This window comes from Xenopus laevis, chromosome 6L (genome assembly GCF_017654675.1).
Source record: "Xenopus laevis strain J_2021 chromosome 6L, Xenopus_laevis_v10.1, whole genome shotgun sequence".
NCBI lineage: Eukaryota > Metazoa > Chordata > Amphibia > Anura > Pipidae > Xenopus > Xenopus laevis.
In genome coordinates, this window is record NC_054381.1 from 56,866,297 (window position 1) to 56,888,222 (window position 21,926).

The window sequence follows — 21,926 nt, forward strand, 5'->3', positions numbered from 1 at the left end:
TTAACCTGCCTGCTAGTTGATCCAGAGGAAGGCATAAAAAAAACATTTGAAGCCTCTCCAATTTGTCTCAGGTGGAGAACTACTAATGGACCACAGTAATATAACTGTGAGCATCATCAATTATAAAATGTTAAGAATTACTTTATTACTAAAACTTTAGTTTTATTAGAGCTTTTTGAAACCACGATTAAACACTATTTCTCTAAAATCACAATTGCCATAAAAGCTATCAAAATATCTGAATATAAAACGTAAATATTCATAAAACCTATACAAATTAGAGTTCTCAGACAATTAAAAGCTAAAAAATACCCGAAAACCTCTAAAAGTCTGAATGGTTAAAAAAAAAAAAAAGGCCAAAAAAGGACCTTCTATGGGACCTTAACTGCTTTTACATTTTTTGTGGTTTTTAAACTTAATAAATCAAAATTTTTTTGAGTTTTACAGTAATAAAGAATCACGTTTTTAGAAAAAACATTTTGTGGGGGAAAGAAAATACGAATGTTAGTAAATAGGTCCTTACTGTCAGTTTCCAGAAAATCTAAAATTGTGTGTGCTCTGTTAATTGCCAAAATGTAATACAAGAAACGACTCATGACGGCATACTTTGGTTTACAATATATATATATATATATAGATAAAAACAATTGAAAATGTTAGTCCGTTTAGGTCCTATTTCTTGCCGATCTCTTTGCAGTCTCTCCACTGCTCCAAATATAAAAGGGGAGAATCAGCGCCTGTGGCAACAGAAGTTTAGAACTAGTTTGCTGTAGTATGTTCAATTATGACGGCATCACCCAGTGCTTGCAAAGGGTTCTTACTTTACACCTTTATAAAGACACACCGATAGTTAAATCAAAGTTTTATAATTGTGTTGGTGAATACTATTTCTCTATGCTTGGTGTCCAGCAAACACCTCCACCAAATGATTAAAGTGTCTACTTACAAACCAATGGTTTGGTACAGCATAATATTGTGAAGGTATAATAATAATAATAATATATGATGGCATACACCCCCGGGTTCTAAGAGAGCTTAGTTCAGTTTTAGACCAGCCTGTATTTCTGATTTTCTCAGAAAAATCTGGTATGGTGCCTATGGATTGGAGAAAAGCTGATGTTATTCCAATATTTAATAAGGGATTACGATCTCAGCCTGGCAATTATAGTCCAGTAAGTTTGACAACTGTGGTGGGCAATTTGAAGGCTTGTTAAGGGATCACATTCAAAATTGTGTCCTAGTGAATAGCATTATGAGCAGCAATCAGCATGGCTTTATGAAGGATAGGTCATGTCAGACAAATATGAAAAACTGGCTATAGGATTGGGTACAGAGGGTGGTTTTCAATGGTACATTCTCTACTTGGAGTAAGGTTCTTAGTGGGGTCCCTCAGTGCTCGGTATTGGGTCCACTTTTATTTAACTTGTTCATTAATGACTTAGGGGAGGGTGTTGTAAGTAATGTTGCAGATGAAACAAAATTATCCAGCCCGATTAATTCCATCCAGGATGTGGCAACCTTGCAACATGATCTTGACAAACTGGCAAATCTGGGCAGCTAAGTGGCAAATGAGATTCAATGTTGATAAATGTAAGGTCATGCACCTGGGATGTGAAAGTAACCAAACCACGTATACCCTTAATGGGACTGCACTAGGCAAATCCATTATGGAAAAGGACCTTGGAGTCCTTGTAGATGATAAACTTGGCTGTAGCAAGCAATGTCAGTCAGCAGCATCAAGGGCAAACAAGGTCCTGAACTGTATTAAAAGGGGCATAGAGTCACGGGAGGCGGGGTCATTCTTCCACTGTATAGAGCACTTGTAAGAACCTCATCCTGTGGCGTTTCTTTTCAGCCCTATAGCTCCTTCTCCCTCGCCTAACGCGTTTCCATGGGCTTAAGCCTGCAGGACCACCCCATGGAACAATCGAGCACCCGATATTGGACTTTATGCGACTGATTGTGCGAACATAATGTGAGTGCAAATTGTTTTTAACGAATATTTTAAATAAAACAGTATTATACTATTGGGATTCTCGTTTCCATGCTGGAGTAAGAAGATAGGCGTGCAGTTGGTGGGAGACCTATGTGAGGATTCACAATATTATGCTGTACCAAGCCATCGGTTTGTAAGTAGGCACTTTTGCCATTTGGTGGAGGTGTTTGCTGGACACCAAGCATAGAGAAATAGTATTCACCAAACACGATTGTAAAACTTTGATTTAACTATCGGTGTGTCTTTATAAAGGTGTAAAGTAAGCACCCTTTGCAAGCACTGGGTGATGCCGTCATAAATGAACATACTATCCCATACTAGTTCCAAACTTCTGTTGCTACAGGCGCTGATTCTCCCCTTTTTTATTTGGATATCCTTTGAGCAGTGGAGAGACTGCAAAGAGATCGGCAAGAAATAGTGTGTTTTTATAAAGGTGTAAAATAGCACCCTTACATTAAACTTTGCAAGCACTGGGTGATGCAGTCATAATTGAACATACTACACCACATTAGCTCCAAATTTCTGTTGCCACAGGTGCTGATTCTCCCCTTTTTTATTTGGATATACTTTGGTTTATCAGTAATCTTCAATGTGGCATCATAAAATTGTATAGCTGTTTTTTTTTTTTTGTTTTAATACGAAGACAAAACGGTATTCTCAAATGTAACGTTTTCCAAATCCCATTGATCTGCTAATAAAATCTAAAATAAAAATCCATTCACCCTCACTGCTTTATCTTAGATACTGCCATTATGGCTAGCATGTAAAATATTATATAGGGTGGGATGCTGACAGACTCAGTGTGTTCACCTCCTGACTTCTGCACTGTGTTAAGTAGCATCATCTGGATTTGTGTGGCAGAATGCTGTTGCCTCCTGCTATTTAAAGGCTATTTATGAACATTTTTCAGAGGTTTCATGTCAGACAGTGACAGCTAAATACATGTTCATTTCACAACCTTGGATACTGTCCAGGAAAAGGAAAATGTGTTCCAAGAGGTTGTGAAAGGTTTCGGTTGTGCTCTTTTTTTCTATTAGGCTTTTGAAACATTATTTTATTGATCTGCAAAATATCATCATGTCATGAATGCAATGTTTATTATGAGTTTTCCTACCCAAGCAATAAAATGTTTTTCGCCGTGGGCTTTGTCAAAAGAAGCAGCAATGTCAAATAGGCATTTAGAGATGTCTGCTACTACTGTTTTGATGTTGATTAGAATTTCTTATACATGACTGCAGCTGAAATAATGAAACATTTTGCCTTTATACAAATTTATTTTGACAAACAATGTATTAAAAGCCAATGCAATATGGATGTTGATCTTTCTACACTTTTGCAGTGTTTAAGGCCTTAAAAGGGCATCTAAATCTAAATTCTAAACTCACTTTACAACCTCTGGAACAGTTGGGCTTGGTTGTAGCTTATCAGTAGTTTTGCATGGTAATATTTAGCTACTGTATACGTGTTATTCTGACAACAATTAAAGCTGTTAATTATAAGTGTTAAAACAATGTCAGTTCATCACTCTGTGTCTAAGTTTTCTGGAAACTATTTAAATTCTACAATGATAGTTGCTTGACAAGAAACTGTACTGCTGCAGGCTACTGTTCTTGGATAATGCCAGAGGGGCTATTACAGTGGAGAATTTTTAGAAAGGACAATAAAGAATTCTTACCTCTTCCCGAAGGCACCTCATTAGCACAGTGTAAGCAGCAAGGGGAATGTTCCAGCTTTCTCTGGAGTGCTCCCTTTTTTCCTCCTGTAATCAAGTGCAAAGAGCAGCATTGATCCTTACAGTGCAAACCACTAAGACCCTACCTGACAGCAAATGGAAGAAAAATATATAAACTACCACAATGTGTTCTAACGGGAATACAGTTGAAAATGTTTTCAGCATACCAGATATAAACTAAATCTAACGTTTAAAGAGTTGTCAGCTGTTTATATAGATGGAGTTCAGGATATTGCAATCAACCCTGAGTAGCAATGTGAGGTCCGTGGCACAGCAATAATTAGAAGTATGCTCAATTCTTACAATGAATGCCAGAAAATGAATTGTAGCACAAAGCAGATTGCAGTATGCCTTCCATTATAAGTTCATGAATTCAAGACATTGCTAGTTCAATTTTTAGATGTTTGATAACTCATTTTCACAATTATGTTAGATTTTTTTTCCCTTGTGAAACTTTGGCATGTACAGGAATAGATACAGCATATTATTATATGTTAGTCAGAGTTGGCTAAGACATATAGTGCACAGAGAAAGCCATATACGATTAGTTCTCATCTGAGGTGAACTTACCACTGGTACCAGGCATGTTGGAAGCTCCACCCTTAAACTGGCCATAGACAAAAGACATATAGTCATACGAAGAGAAGATTTGTATGATTTTCAGACCATAGCTAATGATAATATCTCTCAATCTATTGCTTATCTGATGATATCCATGGGTGACTGTCACTAATATATGTCAGACATAACTTTCGTGCAATTGCTGTCTGTCAGTTAAGGGCCAGAACATCTTCTGATTTGTAGCTGTTTGTGGTCCATTGGAACGAAGGATTGTCCATCGATCGTGGGAACAAAATCTGCACATCTATGGCCAGCTTTAGCTACAAAGATGTCTGTAAAGGGGCCATGACAGCCCGTAGCATCAGTACAGACAACTGGGAGGCAATAAGGGGAGGACAGTGAAAATTTTCTTTTGGGTACATACAACTGGGAGGCAATCAGTAGAGGACAGTGAAAATTTTCTTTGGGGAGGCTAAAAGTAGAAAGGCTTTCCATTAGACAACTTATAATTATTTATGAATATATAGCAAATAATCTATTTTTCTGTGGATAAGCCTCCCTAAGTCTTAATTAGTCTCCACTTATGGAAGCCATGGCACATGACCAAGATTATGTGGTACCAAAGGTTCAAAAACGAAATCAGTTAGAGAGAGAGGGGTGTGTGTGTGTGTGTCCTCTACCATATGCATTGCCAATCCAGGACTGTATTATACAGGTATGGGACCTGTTATCCAGAGTGCTAGGGACTTGGGTTTTTTATAGATAATGGATCTCTCTGGAATGTGGAACTTCATATATTAAGTCTACTAGAAAATTATTTAAACATTAAAAAAACCCAATAGGCTGGTTTTGCTTCCAATAAGGATTAATTATATCTTAGTTGGGATAAAGTACAAGGTACTGTTTTACAAACGGAAAATTTAAAAAATGTGGTTTTGGATTAAATGGAGTCGATGAGACGCCCATTATGTAATTCAGAGCTTTCTGGATAATGGGTTTCCAGATAACTGATCCAATACCTGTACAAACAACTCAAGATAGACTCGGGGGGGGGAGAGGAACACTTATTAATGGGGAACTATCATGAAAATAAAAATTTAATATTAGCTTCAGCATACTGAAATAAAAAATGTTTTAAATACAATCAATCAATTAAAAATTCTGTACCATTTCTGAAATAATTCCTCTCTCAGCATCTGTTTCTCATCATTCTGTCTTCATTCAAGAGATGGGTGTCAGATGAATGATCTAATATATCTTATAGGGGTGCTCCTTTTGCATAGAAGATGTATTTAGAGCTCACTCTATTAAAATCACCAGAAAACCTGTCTCTCTACATGCAGAATTTGTGCAGATAGCAGTTAATTTACATACTGCCAAAATAAGGTCTGTGGCACGGGACTTAGATCCACTTGCCACAATATATTGTATTAAACCGGACCCTACATCCCACCCGTGCGTATATACACAGTGGGCCACCAGCACTCCATTACGGTTGGGATAGATGTGGGAAGGTGCAACTTTTTTCCTTTTTCCTTACAACTATATATTATTAATGACCTTGCACACCACCATTTTGTTTCACATCTCTATCAATGGGTGGTGCTACCTACCTTTTCTCTAATTTATCCTAGCAATTAATTTGTTAGATTTTGTTTGTACTGGAATCAATTATTTGAGTGAGCTCTATCTGCTAGGAATCCCTATAAGATATATTGGATCATTCATTCGACACACAACTGCTGCATGAAGACAGAGAAAGAGATGCGGAGAGAGGAATAGTAAATATAAACTCGATTATTAAACAATGCAGAATTTGTAATTGGTTGTATTTAGAACGTTTCTTACTTCAGTATGAGTAAGCTTATATTAAATATGAATTTTCGCTATAGTTCCCCTTTAAATTATTTTCGTATCGGTGGAAACCTCAAAATTCATTGCAAGTAAGTAAGCTTATATTAAATATGAATTTTCGCTATAGTTCCCCTTTAAATTATTTTCGTATCGGTGGAAACCTCAAAATTCATTGCACCTGCTAACCCTATGCAACTGCAGACATGTACTGCTTGTGTCCTGGTTGAGTATGAGCTATTGGGTGGCAAGAGGCATTAAACCTTTGGTACAATACTGCAGATATATGGCAAAACTATCTTGCCATTAGGGTACCTTTGATGTCAAGGTGAGACCAACACATGCAGTACAGTGTGTAAAACATCATCCATTTCACCCACAGGTCAGGCCCACAAAAGTAAAATGGATGGCTCACATGAATTTCAAGTTAATGCATGAAATCTGCTTCAAATGTTGTAAAAAGCACAGAATGATCCTATGTCAAGCAACACTGAAAACACTATAAAATCAATAAAATGGTAATCCTGACACAGTCATATAATTTGTACGCCACAGTAAGGCATGATGTACTAAAGTAAATAAATATTATTTAAGTAAATCCAATATATTTTATGCTGGTGCACTGACATTACATCTGAATTGAAACTAGTCATGATATTGAAGCAAAGATTTGATTGGTTTCTATGGACAGTTACACTAGAACCAAGAACAAAAAATTTACAAAGCCTTTTTTTCACTGTCTATAATGTTTTGTATTTATTTCAAGTGAAAAGCCCTTGCATGTTGCCTTTAGCATACACAAACTCCTGCTTCACCAATCAAGCAAAAAGTTGTTGGCCAAAAAGTATAATATGGACATTAAGTAAGGGGTCAATAGAACAAAAGACACACTTTCAGGTCATGCTGTGTATCACCACAATGTTCCTTGGGAAACCAAGGTAAACAAACAGGGATTAATGTTATAAAATGGTAAATACAAGTCAATGTGCCCTTAGCACTTAGACTTGAACTTAAAAACATGTTCTAGAAAAGCTAAACTGTTTACTGAACTCCTGTAATATGACACTATTGCATTTCATATTATCACTCATTAATTAAAAACATTGGGGGCACATTTACTAAGGGTCGAATATCGAGGGTTAATCAACCCTCGATATTCGACCATCGAAGTAAAATCCTTCAACTTCGAATATCGAAGTCGAAGGATTTACCGCAAATACTTAGATCGAACGATCGAAGGAAAAATCGTTCAATCGAACGATTCAATCCTTCGAATCGAACGATTCGAAGGATTTTAATCCATCGATCGAAGGATTTTCGTTCAATCAAAAAAAGCATAGAAAAGCATAGGTTTAAAGTGCCAAAGTAGGTAGTCAAAGTTTTTTTTAAAGAGACAGTACTTCCACTATCGAATGGTCGAATAGTCGAACGATTTTTAGTTTGATTCGAAGACGTAGTCGAAGGTCGAAGTAGCCTATTCGATGGTCGAAGTAGCCAAAAAAAACCTTTGAAATCCTTCTTCTCGAGCTTAGTAAATGTGCCCCTTGGTGTCAAAAAGAATTTTAGCTTCTAGTTATTAACCGCACTTCTAGGAAGACCATAGCAAAATACCCTTTACTTACTTGTGCAGCAACTGCATAAATCAGTTCTCCAAGTGTTGGCAGGATCAATTGTTTCAACTTGCTGTTCCTGAAATTGTCTCTCACCATTTCAGTAAGCAAGGAGATAGCCTGCAAAATGTTACAGATATACATAAACAACTAGCATAGTCACATGAACACAAGTTTAAATAGAACTAACATTTCAAGAAGCCATTAACTAATTTTTTCTGTCTTCACCTTAAAGACAGAGCTAGATCTAAGGGTAGGTGGCACAGCCCCTGACCGTGGGTAAAGTTTTATATAGCACCTATCATTGAAATAAAAGCTATCCCAGCAACTTTCTCTCAGCTTCAAAGAGAGCAAGTCTTAGAGAAAGGCAACACCGAGTTAGGGTAGTTATTTTGGTGTGCCAGTGCCAGTCCATTTCGGTGTTACAGCACAGATTAACGTCCATGAAATATTTAATTAAGACATTCTTAATACATCAACCACTTAGACAAGTGTCACAGGTATCAGCATTGTCTCTTATGATGCTCTTCACATAATCATCTGTCAAAGTAGCAGGTAATCAGGGATGCAGACTGCGGCTAAAATCCTTCCAACTATTTTTGGTTCTTGCTTGATATGGAGAGGCAGCATCAGTATTTCAGTCACACACATAAGTGATTTTGTTATTTTAAATCACACTAAAAAGACCAATTTCAGAGAGTTTGTACACTGTGAGTTTAGTATTTTAGAGAAGATATTGAAAAAGTTAGTCTACCTTCTGCGAGATTGCTGTGGTACAAGACTGTACTTCACAGGGGTTATTAGCATTTCTATTTGCCATGAAGAAGCAATGCAAAGCAGCTAGTTGTTGTAGGTTACCCAGTGTGCCATGTATACGATGCCTTGGCTGACAGTTCGTTTGGTTGTTCTGTAAAAGTTGTTGTTTTGAACTGTCCAGATATGTTCTATGTGTGTCACTGACAAGACACTGGACAAAGCTAAAGCAACAGCACTCCAAATTCATTAAGAGTTTCAGTATTTTATATTTGTTATATATTTGTTAAGAATGGTGTTTCCTAAACTGCTGAACTGGTCTCCCTCTGGGGAGAGCTGGGAGCAGTAGCATGGGGGCTCAGTCTGAAGGCCAGTTAGGGTAAGATTAGGGGAGAATGACTTTTTGGTCCTAAAGCGTATAAATCGGGATAGTGGTGACCCGATCGGGGAATGTTGCACTCCTACAATGGCTTGGACTTGCAATGCGTTTGGATATCCTATAACACTGAACTATTTGGTCCTCTATCTACTCCTGGAAGCCCAGCTTGAATGTCAATTAGCATGTGATTTGGGGTGGAAACATATATTATGTCCTTTTTTTTCTACCAATATCTATAACCTAGTTGTGAGTTAATGGGGCCATGATCAAGTGTTTAAAGAGGTTGTTCACCATAAAATTAACTTTTATTATGATGTAGAGAGTGATATTCTGAGACAATCTGCAATAGGTTTTCATTTTTTTATTATTTGTGGTCTTTGAGTTGTTTAGCTTTTAGTTCAGCAGCCCTCCAGTTTGCAGTTTCTCATATCAGGTTGCTTGTGTCCAAATTACTCTAGCAACCATGCATTGATTTGAATAAGAGACTGGAATATGAATAGGAAGGGGCCTGACTAGAAAAATTAGTAATAAAAAGTGGCAACAATATATTTGTAGCCTTTCAGAGTATTTGTTTTTTTTAGATGGGGTCAGTGACCACCGTTTGAAAGAGAGTCAGAAGAAGGCAAATAATTCAAAAACAATAAAAAAGAAATAACAGAGGAAAATTGAAAACTTGATTAGAATTAGTCAGTCATTCTATAACATACTCAAAGTTAACTTTAAGGTCAACCACCCCTTAAGTTGCTAGTGGGGCTTAAATGGAAAAAGTTCAATAAAAAATGGTTTAGAAAGAAATGCCTTAATATGTGGCAAGTTTGGAAAAAGAGAAAACATAAATAATATAAATGCTGCCCACCTACAAAAGTCTACAATTATTTGTTCATGTAATATATCTAGACCTATACAAGGCTTTTTATAAATGCTATCACCAGATTTGCATTAAATCAGGAACAAGGATTCAAAATATTTGATACCCAGCTTAATTACAGTCTAAGAAGAAGTCACCAGAGAAATACTTTGCTTTCATTAAATTGTCCACTAAAAGTAAATTGCCAGCACAACTAAATGGGTTGAAATGTCCTCTGACACCAACAACCTTGCTGCTTTTATATTTCATTTGCTTTTAATTACAGCAAAGCATTCCAAAGGTTAATAATATAATATCCCAATCTGAATGATCCCGACATCTGCATGGTCTTGTTTACATTTGGGATATACACAATGAAGTGCTGCAGTAATGGATTTTAAACAATCTTACATAATTGTTTCTGCAAATCCACCTGGCTATTTATTGTGGTGAGATCGGGCAAGCAAGAAAACTCATGCAATATTCAAGGCTGCAGCATCTGAGTAAATAGCTCTAAATATTTAAAATGTCTCCTGAGAAATATTTTATAAGAGAGTATGTGCGGTAGAACTATTGTTCAAGTATTCAGTCAGTAAGCAACATATGATAGAATTTACCATACAGTTCTGCATCTGATACAGCCTATGAAGTGCCAATGCACAGGCAGAGAACAGTAAAGATGCGTTAGGGGGTTTACACTGCCCAGATGGAGACAAAATGCCATATTATTTGACTAACCCCTTCTCCAGAATATTAATAATTTTCTATAAAATTCTGAGTGCTCTTTTGTTACAGGTACAGCAACTGGGGATGCCTGGGAAATTTGAGGTTACATCATTAAATATATGTACAACTGTATCCAGAAGTGTTATCATTGCTTAAATACCAACTCTATTATGGTAGGGCTCCTTCTAGACTTGTGGGTATTATATAGGCTTTGCATCATAACATAAAAACAATGTTGTGTCATGCTCACCATATATACATTTTAGCACAAATATAACTACAATTGATATGGTAACAGCCTTGAGCTTACAGCAGGGCTCAGTAACCTTGCATTTTACAAGGGTGCCATATCCAGAATAACAATTGCAAACAAGGAAGAAATTTCAAATACTTAGCACAAAAATATTGCCTGTGAAAGTTAGTGGCACCACTATAGAATGTAGCCCTGCAAGAGTGCTATTTTCTACACAGATAGCTAGATCCACCTGGAAATCTGGTCAGTATATGGCAACAGTACCGGAGGTCCCAAATGGAATAGGAGAGTGCCACGTCTCTCTCTCTCTCTCTCTCTCTCTCTCTATAAAACAACAAAGCTCAAAGCTGGGGAGAAGCAATCTAATTTTCTTTAGGGTGCTTGTTAATTATTGGAAATTGGAAAGATTTCGGTAGTGACAGTTACCATCCAAATGTTATTGAAAGTTTTAACATATTAAAATGCTTTCAGCACTTATACAACCTTAACAAATATTTGAAGAACATAAAACCTACTAAATGGTTGGTGGCACTCATGATGAGATAATTTATTCATTTTTCATCATATACAAAAAGCAGGGTACTTCTTAAAAAATAATTTATTTGTATTAGCAAAGCATAAAAACCCAACATGTTTCGTTACGGATACAACTGGACCTTTGTCAGGAGTACATGCAAAAGAAAGTAAATGCAGGCATTTTTGCATGTTCCCCTGACAAAGGTCCTGTTTATGGGTACTGAAACACGTTGGGTTTTTATGCTTTGCTAATACAAATAAATTGTAATTTTCTAAGGCGTGCCCTGCTTTTTGTACATGTTGATTTGCCTGGAGGCGTTTAGGTAGCCCTCTGTAGTCAGCACCCACTCCTATGGTTATTTTTCTCTTTTGGTCTGACACCATAACATTAGTACTTTTTTTATTCATATTTCATAACCAGAAAAGTTAACATCACTGCTAAAGAGCAACAAACCACGACAAGGAACAGCAGTTTCTAGGCCTTCATTTATATGATCACAAAGGAATATGGAGCAGATGGCGAAAATATGAAATACTAGCTATAATTCTAAGCAATGTAAATGAAAATGTTCCAAAGTTTGTACTACAGCACTGACATAAGGACAACCACTAATTAGGAAAGGAAACAGGCAGCTAAATTAAATAGTATGGACTCTGGCTACTTATTTTATTCATGCAGCTTATTTTGTGTAGACCAGTTTGCCAGTCAAAAGCAATTTCTGATCATAAAATTATTTATTTTTAACTACAGCTATGGGAACTTTTATCCAGAATGCTTGGGACCTGGGTTTTTTTGGATACTGGATCTTTCCATAATTTAGATCTTTATACCTTAAGTCTGTAAGAAAATGATTTAAACATTAAAAAACCCAATAGGCTGGTTTTGCTTCCAAACAGGATTCATTATTCCTTAGTTGGGATCAAGTAAAATGTATTGTTTTATTATTACAGAGAAAAAGGAAATCATTTTTAAAAATTTGGATTATTTGGATAAAATGGAGTTTATGGGAGACGCCCATTCCTTAATTCTGAGCTTTCTGGATAACTGTCCTATACCTGTATTATGGAACATTAATATTAGGACAATGGTGTTTCTAAATGCCCTGTAAAATACTAAAGAAACCAGTATGCCAGTATAACACAAACAAATCACAACAGATTTGCATTGCATAGTACTATTGCATTCAGTACGTGCTGATCAAGTAATAATGTCATTGTATATTATTCATCCGCTGCATGCCTTATTGGTATTGTCATTTATTTTTAATCAGTTTCACAAAGGTTCTCTACAATAATAACAGAACTCAACAGTACTGTACTAATGCTACACTTGGATTATACTATATTTACCATGTACAAACTGCTTACAAATAATATTTTATTATAATACAGGTATTAGATTTATTTTATTCAATTGGTGTCTATGGGACATACTGTAGGACATAGGGTTTCTGGATAAAGGAAACCTGTAATTATGCGTTTTGCCCTTCATATTTACAATATAAATAAAAATGCAGGGGGCACCCAGCTGGGCCCACTAACAGCTGTAGAGGCAGAGCCAGCCTGTGCCTGAAACAGTCTGTCTGTGAAATAATTTTTGCTGTCAGGCTACCTGTAGCCAAAGAAAATTTGCAGAAAAATTTTGTAGCCTGCAGACATTGAAATAATTTCTGCAGACAGTAAAATAATGTTTGTAGCCTGCAGACAGTGAAATAAACTGATAACCGATATTTACACGGCGGTCAGATTTGTTTTTTAAAAAAACCGTGGTGCGTACCGTGCCGAAAATAAAGCGCTACCCTAGAAGGGGGCCCTGTGGAAAGTGTAGCCTAGGGGCCTCACATGTCCTTAATCCGCCACTGCTTATGGGGCAGATTTATTCAAATGTGAGATTGGAGCTCGCCACAGAAAATTTCACTCGCTTTCTATTCATTCCTAGGACATTTTTAGAATCGTATCTATCAATGAGGGAAAGTTGGAGTTCACCATTTCATAAATACGATTCTAAAAATCGATTCATTGTAATGAATAGAAAGTGAGTGCATTTTTTCTGTGGTTAGCTCTATCTCACATTTTGATAAATCTGCCCCTAAATGTGTGATCCTTCTCAAAATATAAAGTCCTACTTGGAAAAGACTGTGCAAACGCAATTCCGCTCTCTTTAATAAAATGATTGCTCCTTTAGCAGAGATACATATGCACTCTTTAGCCAAAACAACATGCACTTTAACTGGCTATTGTTCACAAATTAAAGGAAAACTATACCCCCCCCCCAAACAATGTAAAGATATTGCATAAAACAGCTCATCTGTAAAACCCTGCTTCATCTAAATAAACCATTTTCATAACAATATACTTTTCTAATAGTATGTGCCATTGGGTAATCATAAATAGAAAATTGCCATTTTAAAAAAGAAGGGCCGCCCCCTGGGATCGTACGATTCACTGGGCACACAAACATACCAACAAACCATACTTGTTAGGTCACATGAGCCAATTAACAGACAGAGTTCTGTATTTTGCTTCCACACTTCTTCCTGTTACAGTTAGGGGCAGATTTACTAAGGGTCGAATTTCGAAGTTAAAAAAAACTTTGAAATTCGACCCTCGAATTGAAATCCTTCGACTTTGAATATCGAAGTAGAAGGATTTTTAGCGTATTCGATCGATCGAACGATCTAATAGAAATTAGCGAACGATTAAATAGTTTGATTCAAACGATTTTTAGCGATCGATCGAAGGATTTCTGTTCAATCAAACAAACCTTAGAAAAGTGCTGTAGAAGGTCCCCATAGGCTAACATTGCACTTCGGTAGCTTTAATAAGTCAAAGTTTTTTTTAAAGAGACAGTACTTAGATTATCGAATGGTCAAATATTCGAACACTTTTTACTTTGAATTGAAGTCGAAGTAAATTCGAAGTCGTAGTATCCTATTCAATGGTCGAAGTATTCAAAAAATTACTTCGAAATTCAAACTTTTTTAACTTCGAAAATGCACTCGAGCTTAGTAAATCTGCCCCTTAGAGTTGTAGAATTTCTGGTCAGGTGATCTCTGATGCAGCACACAGACCATCACGAAATGGTGGTTCAAGGCAAGAGTCAAGTCAACAGTGAGTTTATTGTAATTTCATCCATATACGTTTGTACAGTACACATTGAAACGAAATAACGTTCCTCTAGGACCATGGTGCTTTACAGAGATGTAAAAGGGCAAGATTTACTTAAATATACAGTATATACCAGTTTAGTAAGATCCATAATAAGCAACAGATAGTTTACATCATATTAAGTGGCATAAGTTTTCATTTTGGGGGTACAGTTTTCCTTTAAGACAATCACAATCGTCCATTTAAAAGAAAAAAAAATCCAGCAATGCTGAGACTCTACTGGAACTTTTACATTCTTTTTCATGTGCTAATTTTATAAATTCTTGGTATAAACTGCACACTATTAAAAGCTTGCTACTGTTTGTAATGTGCGTTGGAATTTAGACATGGGTTCTTATTACCATAAAAACTACCACTACCAAATTACTACTTATTAAGTATTTTTTTTTAATAAAAGACATTTAAGGGGTTATACTGTATATCAAAGGTCTATTTTAGAGCTTTGTGAGCTTTTATAGACCTTGAATAAGCTCGAATGAACTAACAACTCGAATGGTTTCTAATTTAAGAAAAAAACTCTAATGTAAAAAACTCAAATCAGTGAATTTAACAACCCGAAAACTCAAATTGATCAAGTTTTTGGTAAAAAAAAACTTGATTCTATTGAGTTATCAAAAGAAACCCACCCATCATGAACGCTATAAACATTTTCAAATGGTTCCTCTGCCATTGACAGGTTGGTGTATTTTCAGATTTTAGCTATCTCCATCTTCAGGATATAATTAATCTCGAAAAATTTTAGTTTTTAAAAAAAAAAAAAAACCTTATTTTTTTAATCTGAAAAATAAAATAAAAAATACCCTAGAAAACTCGAATTTTTGTGGAAACAATTTGACCTTTGATAAATAACCCCCTTTAGAGCTCAGCATTTTCAATGTATAAAAAAGCAAGAGCTTTAAAGCAATGACTGTAGAAAGGTTAACGGGTTGTTCACTTTTAAATGAGCTTTTAGTATGATGAAGAGAGAGATTCTGATACAATATGTTTTACATTTTTTCTGTTTGTGGCTTTTGAGTTATTTAGCTTTTTATTCAGCAGCTGTCCAGTTTGAAATTTTAGCAATCTGGTCCCCATTTGAAAGCTGGAGTCAGAAGAAAAAGGCAAATGATTCAAAAACTAACCAACCAAAAGACCAACTGAAAAGTTGCTTAGCATTGGCCATTCTTTAACATACTAAAAGTTACCTTAAAGGTGTACCAACCCTTTTAAAAAATGCAGTTTCTGGCCTGGAGCAGTGAATTGTGTTGAAAAATATTTGCAGCACATTTTTAAACTGATACACAGATGAAGGGTAGGTTGTAGTTGTATAGCAAGCTTTCCACATCCCAATCTCATAACCAATAAATAACCAAACCATCCAACTCTGTGTTTATATATCATTTATAACCTGCATCCACTACAATCCCAACAAGTATGTAGCTGTCACTTACTTGGCCTAATTTAAAAGGCAACCAAAAAGTTTAAAATGAGCATAAGCTGAATCACAATGTGTAGAGCTTACCATTGCAAGCAGGCTCTATAAAACACAAACATACTGTATGTCCTCTAATATTTTAACCAAGAAATGGAGTTGGAAGCTCTTTCCTGGGTCAGAAAACACACACACAAAATATTTGGTACAGGTATGGGACCGGTTATCCAAAATGCTCTGGACCTGGGGTTTACTGGAACACGGATCTTTCAGTAATTTGGATCCTACTAGGAAATCATTTAAAAATTAAATAAACGCAATAGGCTGGTTTTGCTTCCTATATGGATTAATTATATCTTAGTTTTGATCAAGTACAAGGTACTGTTTTTTTTCTCTGTATTATTACAGAGAAAAAGGAAATCATTTAAAAAAAATGGGTTATTTAGATATATTAATTTTCGTAATTCTGAGCTTTCTGGATAAGGGGTTTCCGGAAAACAAATCCCATACCTGTACCCAGTCTAATGATGGCACCCACTATGCACTAGGGCCATTATACATATTCATCTTTACAGCCCACGAGCACAGCAGCATAATCAAAGGTGTCAAGTGTGAACAAAATGATCTATTTGACAAATGACACAGAAACTGGAGACCTCTATATTTTTTGCTATTTAATGTAATTCTAAACAAGTTAGTAGACAATCATTGATAAGGGCAATGTATTATGAGCTATGAGGATCTGCCTGTTTGAAACATAAAATAAAAATAAGGAACCAGCCATGTTCATTGTTACAATAATCTATTTGTTGATAGTTGTTAGTAATCAACAACAAAAAAAACCCAGAGCATCAATAATATTTTAGCTACAGCAAATTACTTTATGTAAAAAAGCTGCAGGATATTAAATTACTATGTACAAGGTAAAAAGCAACATATTTCCACAAGCGCAAATGATTTTGTTACAAATTACTGTGCCAGAAACATATCTAAGCATGTGGATTGAATCTCTATAAACTATGGGCTTCTGCAGTCAATATTTCCCTCCCCTTCAATGTATTGAACAGATAATCTACTCAAAGGTCAGAACTTCTAAGGAAAATTGAGCCATCTCTAGGCAATGCGCAGAGAGTAGGTTAAGTGATGTGAATGATGTAGATTTATTACTTCCACAAAAAAAAGTAATACATGCAGAAAAACTACATGAAGGAAAAGGGGATCTAGCAAGCAATTCATGCTGATTCCTGCTGCAGAGAAAAAGTAGAACAAATGATAATGCACAAAAAGGGGGGAAACTATTAAAAATATGAAAACAAAAATCTTTTTCCCATCCTTTTCAGCACTGCTTAAGAGACCTTGGTTGATCTATGTTCAAATCGCCAATAATCACTTTCCTAAAATTAGACATTTAAATAAATTAAAATAACTAGGTCAGCAATGAAACATTGGGATTTGAAGAAGAAACAGGGCCGACCGGCACTCAAGCGGATCCACAGGACCAATAAAGATTAGTTAAAAAATATCTTTTATTTGTACAAAGTTAAAAATGTATATTTGCATATCCATCTGCCCTTCGTGTTTTGCTCCCATCTAGGGTGCTTAGTCAGCCCACGTAGGGCAGATGGAGATGCAAATATACATTTTTAACTTTGTACAAATAAAAGATATTTTTTAACTAATCGTTATTGGTCCTGTGGATCGGTTTAAGTACCGGTCGGCCCTGTTTCTTCTTCAAATCCTGTGCGGGTACCGCTCCCTAAAGCTGGGGGTCTGGGGCTGGTGCACCTGGACCACATTTACTATTAGGTGAGTCATTTACAATATATTCTGGGGCACCATGTTTTTCTGAATCAGCAATGAAACATCGCCATAACTGGGGGCAGCTGGGAAACTGACAATATGTCTAGCCCCATGTCAGATTTCAAAATTAAATATAAAAAAATCTGTTTGCTCTTTTGAGAAATGGATTTTAGTGCAAAATTCTGCTGGAGCAGTATTATTAACTGTTGTGTTTTGAAAAAAAAGTTTCCCATGACAGTATTACTTTAAAGGTAAACCAACCATTTCATTGTATGCCTAGTCAATAACCGTGTAGAGTGCAGGGATCATTTGTCATCTTTGATGCAAAAAAACGGCTTGCATGGTGTGTATAACTCATGAGAAGTCAACTGAATACAATATTAAATTAAGCCAAGCAAATGTAATTGAGGTTTATTTTGGGCATTTTGGAACCAGATGTTTGGGTTACCGAAAAAGCTTACTGCCAAAATGTGTGTACAGTAGCCATTACTTTTTATACTTAGATGAATAAAATAATTTGCTTATTCTCATTTAAACAGTACACAGCTTTTTTGGACAAACCCCAGAAGACCTGTTTTGATGTATGTACAGGACATGATCCACTATCCCACAAGACAAAGGACAATCAAATTGTCCTTTATGTGAATGATTTAATACACAAGTGCTGGGAAATGTCTGTGGCCACAAAAATGAATCATTAAAACTCACTTAATCGAACTGTGGGTGAGCAGACAAATACGCATTTATGTTCCTTTAGTCAACTATGCATCAAGAACAATTCGCTTAAGAATATAAGTACAGACTCAATTTCATTTATTCATACTTACAATCTAATGAAATTGTCTCAGAACATAACAGTGCTAGATTCTGCAACATGGACTACTGTTCAAAATAGTAATGGCATTCGTATTCATGATGTTTTTATCTATGTATCCTAAAATATGCAGTAGATACGATGCTCTACAATCCCATACCTCCCAACTTTCCCGTTTTGAGTGGGACAGTCCCGCTTTTGACAGCTCAACCCACTGTCATGGATTTATACTGATAAATCCCGAGATGCTCTTTGATCTGCTGCACTGAACAGCCAGAAACAGATAGAAAGTTAAAACTTAATTGGGTCTTGGCAGACAGCCTAGAATAAATACTTGACATAATTTTGTATGATAAAATAAGAATGAAGACTCACAGCTTAAAGGGCAATTCACCTTCATTTGCAAAACTGTATTAACATATAAAAACCACAGAAATGTGTTCAAACTTTCATAACCTGGCAAATTATGTAAAATGAACATGGTAACTAGGGGGTGTGGCCACAAAAATGGGCGTGGCTCAAACCTTTTTTTTATCCCTCTTTCTGTTTCCTAAATGTTGGGAGGTATGGAATCCAAGATTTAAAGGAGAAGGAAATGTCCAATCCAAGAGGGTGCCAAATGTCGCTTGCTTGCAAGTACACCGGGCTGGTGCAGTTTTTTTGAGCACTGGCCCGGAGTATCAGGTAAATCATTACGATCCTTGGGGGCGCTCCAACTTTAGTACCCACCATGGATTATACCTTTCCTTCTCCTTTAAGGCAATTTCCAGTATAATAAGGGGGTTTATGCCGCAGTAGTCAGTGCATTGGCTATAGAAATCAGCTATATCTTTAGATACTCTTTGCTTAATCAAAGGACCACTGATTTTCGTATGTGTGATGTTTATGCTGTACATTGTAAGTTTTAAAGCAATTTTCAAAAATTTCATAAAAACTACCACATCTAGCAGAATATTGGAATTGTATTTTAAAAGCCGTGGTCTTCTGGGGTCAGCTGGATGTTTGTGGTGTGGTGATTCCTGCAGTAGTGCTGTGGCATGTTGATCTATACAAATCAGGACTATCCATAGGACAAATCCAGTTATCCGTTATCCAGAAAGCACCGAATTCTGGAAAGGCCAGATTTTTAAAACTGATTTCCTTTTTCTCTGTAATAATAAAACAGTACCTTGTACTCGATCCAACTAATTAATCCTTATTAGAAGCAGATCCAGACTATTGGGTTTATTTAGGGGATATTTATCAAGGTTCGATGTGAAAATTAGAATTTTGAATTAGAATTTCGAAAATCTAATTTTTGAGTTTGTTTTGTTGAATTTGACTAGGGAATCGTTAAAATTTGATTCAAGTTTTTTCTAAAAAAAAACGATTTGACTATTCGCCACCTGGATTGCTGTTTTAGCCTATGGGGACATCCTGTGATCAATTTGGATTTGTTAGTAGCCTTCATGAAAATCCATTTTTTTTTCAGAGAAAAAACTGGAATCGAATTCCAATCGAATTCTATTATAATTATCGGGTCGATCCCATTCACCCGAGTTTGAAAAATTCAAATTTTTTGATACATTTTGATTTTTTCGTTTAATATTTGTATTTCGAGTTCATGGGAGTTTATACAAAAACCTTTGACAAATATGCCCCTTAATGTTTACATGATTTTCTAGTAGCCTTAAGGTATGAAGATCCAAATTATGGAAAGATCCGTTACCTGGACAATCCCAGGTCCCGAGCATTCTAGATAACAGGTCCAACACCTGTACTGGAACATTCAAGAGATATAGGGCTTTCCATATTGGTTGTTTATGATATATTTCACTCTATTATGACAATATGTAAGAGTAATTGATCTTGAAGTCAAATTACACAAATCCTACGGCAGATTTCGAATTTGTCCTGAAAATAATATATAGATTACTAAAAAATCCTCAAGGAAATGCCCCTAAAGCAGAACAGCACAACATTTTTCTGAAAACCCACTACCATGTTAACACAAAGTGTGAAAATAAACTAGCAACATGTTACACATGATAAACAAAAATGCTTGCATTATTAATAAAACCTGATCTTTCTGATGACAACCCTGAGCTGTTGAAATACTGTACAGAAACAAGTCCTTGGATGCAGAGAGGTTATAAATGCATTCCAACACACTGAGAGCTCTACTGCCCAAAGGGTTTCTAACACACACACCTACACCAGCTAAAGGTGGTGTTAATAATCCATGAAAAATGATTTTTACCAGTGTCAGGCAATATGCAATAACCACAAATGGAGAGAATGTTGTCAAAAGAACAAAACTGCTGTTGGACTTGGAGACAATACTATTGGGTTTTAAGATTGCAAATTAGTGAAGCAAAATTGTTTTTCCACTTCTTATTTCAGTTTAGATACTGCGCCATTTCGTTATAGATAGGATTTACCCTCATGGGTATAACATTGCCACAGGCTAATAAAGTCGAAAAAAGGAGGTAAAGAAAAGTTCATACTAAAAAGGACATTCATATTAATTATCAGCAGACTGTCGAAGCATAACATCTGTCATGCAAGTTCTTCTGCCTCTTACCAACCCTCTTATTCCCAATGCTATAATTAGTGCAGATTATTGTCCCTCAGTGTCTAGTAGGTGCATTTAAATTGTAACATAAGTAGACTTTTCTCGCAAGCTGTCTAACAGTGCGATAGGAATAACAGATATATGTACATTCAAAGACAGGGGATGTACGCTTTCCTATCAAAATAGTATGTTAATAAGAGTAAATGTATAATGTACCATGTTCAAAATAAGAAAAAAATATCCAGAGGTCTGACAAGTCAAATTCAACTTTTCTAGATAACAATGTAAAATCATACATGCATTTCGAAAAATGTATACCTAATGAAGGCAATTGATATTACATCTGTATCATTAAGGGCAATTTGTTATAAAGGGTTATTCAGCAGTCAATGGTACCAGACAAAAATAGGAATCTAATGTTATCAGGTCCTTCTGCAAAATACCAGAAAGACAAATATTAAGAAATAATTGGCAATAAGAACTATTGTAGAAAACCGTGCTTATGGGCAACTTTTCCATGAAAGAAAGCTACATTACATCCTGATATAATATATATGTAGTTTTATCACTTTACTGTATATTATCCATTTATCCATAACACCCTCTACAGTCATATAAATAATATTTGATCAAATAAAGATCAAATAGAACAGTTAGAGCATTTAATCTACAGGTAGTGGGATACCCACATGTAAAGAGTGGCCTTCTCTCCAAACTATGGCTTGGGTGCAGTGGCTAGAGTCCAGTTTAGCAGAACATTGTACCACCCTAATAAGAATGAGAAACATGAAAAGGCTTCAACACAATAAGGGAGGCTCACACCAAATTAAGGGCCCTTAAAATAAAAAACATTGGTGGCAGGGGCCCCCTTACTTTACTAATCTTGACTAGGGAGCCTTAACGGACATCTTTTTTTTTGATGCAAAGATGTAAACCGGCCTGGACTGGCAATCTG

The 21,926-nt window shown here is 35.9% G+C and overlaps 1 protein-coding gene across 2 annotated transcripts in view; it reads right to left on the reverse strand.

The window, feature by feature from the left end:
* Nucleotides 1-21,926, reverse strand: part of ulk4.L (unc-51 like kinase 4 L homeolog) — a 230,495-nt gene that overhangs the window by 165,285 nt on the left and 43,284 nt on the right. For both annotated transcript variants that reach the window (XM_018267520.2, XM_018267518.2), the window contains exons 19-20: nt 7,763-7,870; nt 3,672-3,755 (exon numbers count right to left, since the gene is read on the reverse strand). In XM_018267520.2, the coding sequence (XP_018123009.1) occupies nt 3,672-3,755; nt 7,763-7,870 (192 nt within the window). The remainder of the gene's footprint in view (nt 1-3,671; nt 3,756-7,762; nt 7,871-21,926) is intronic.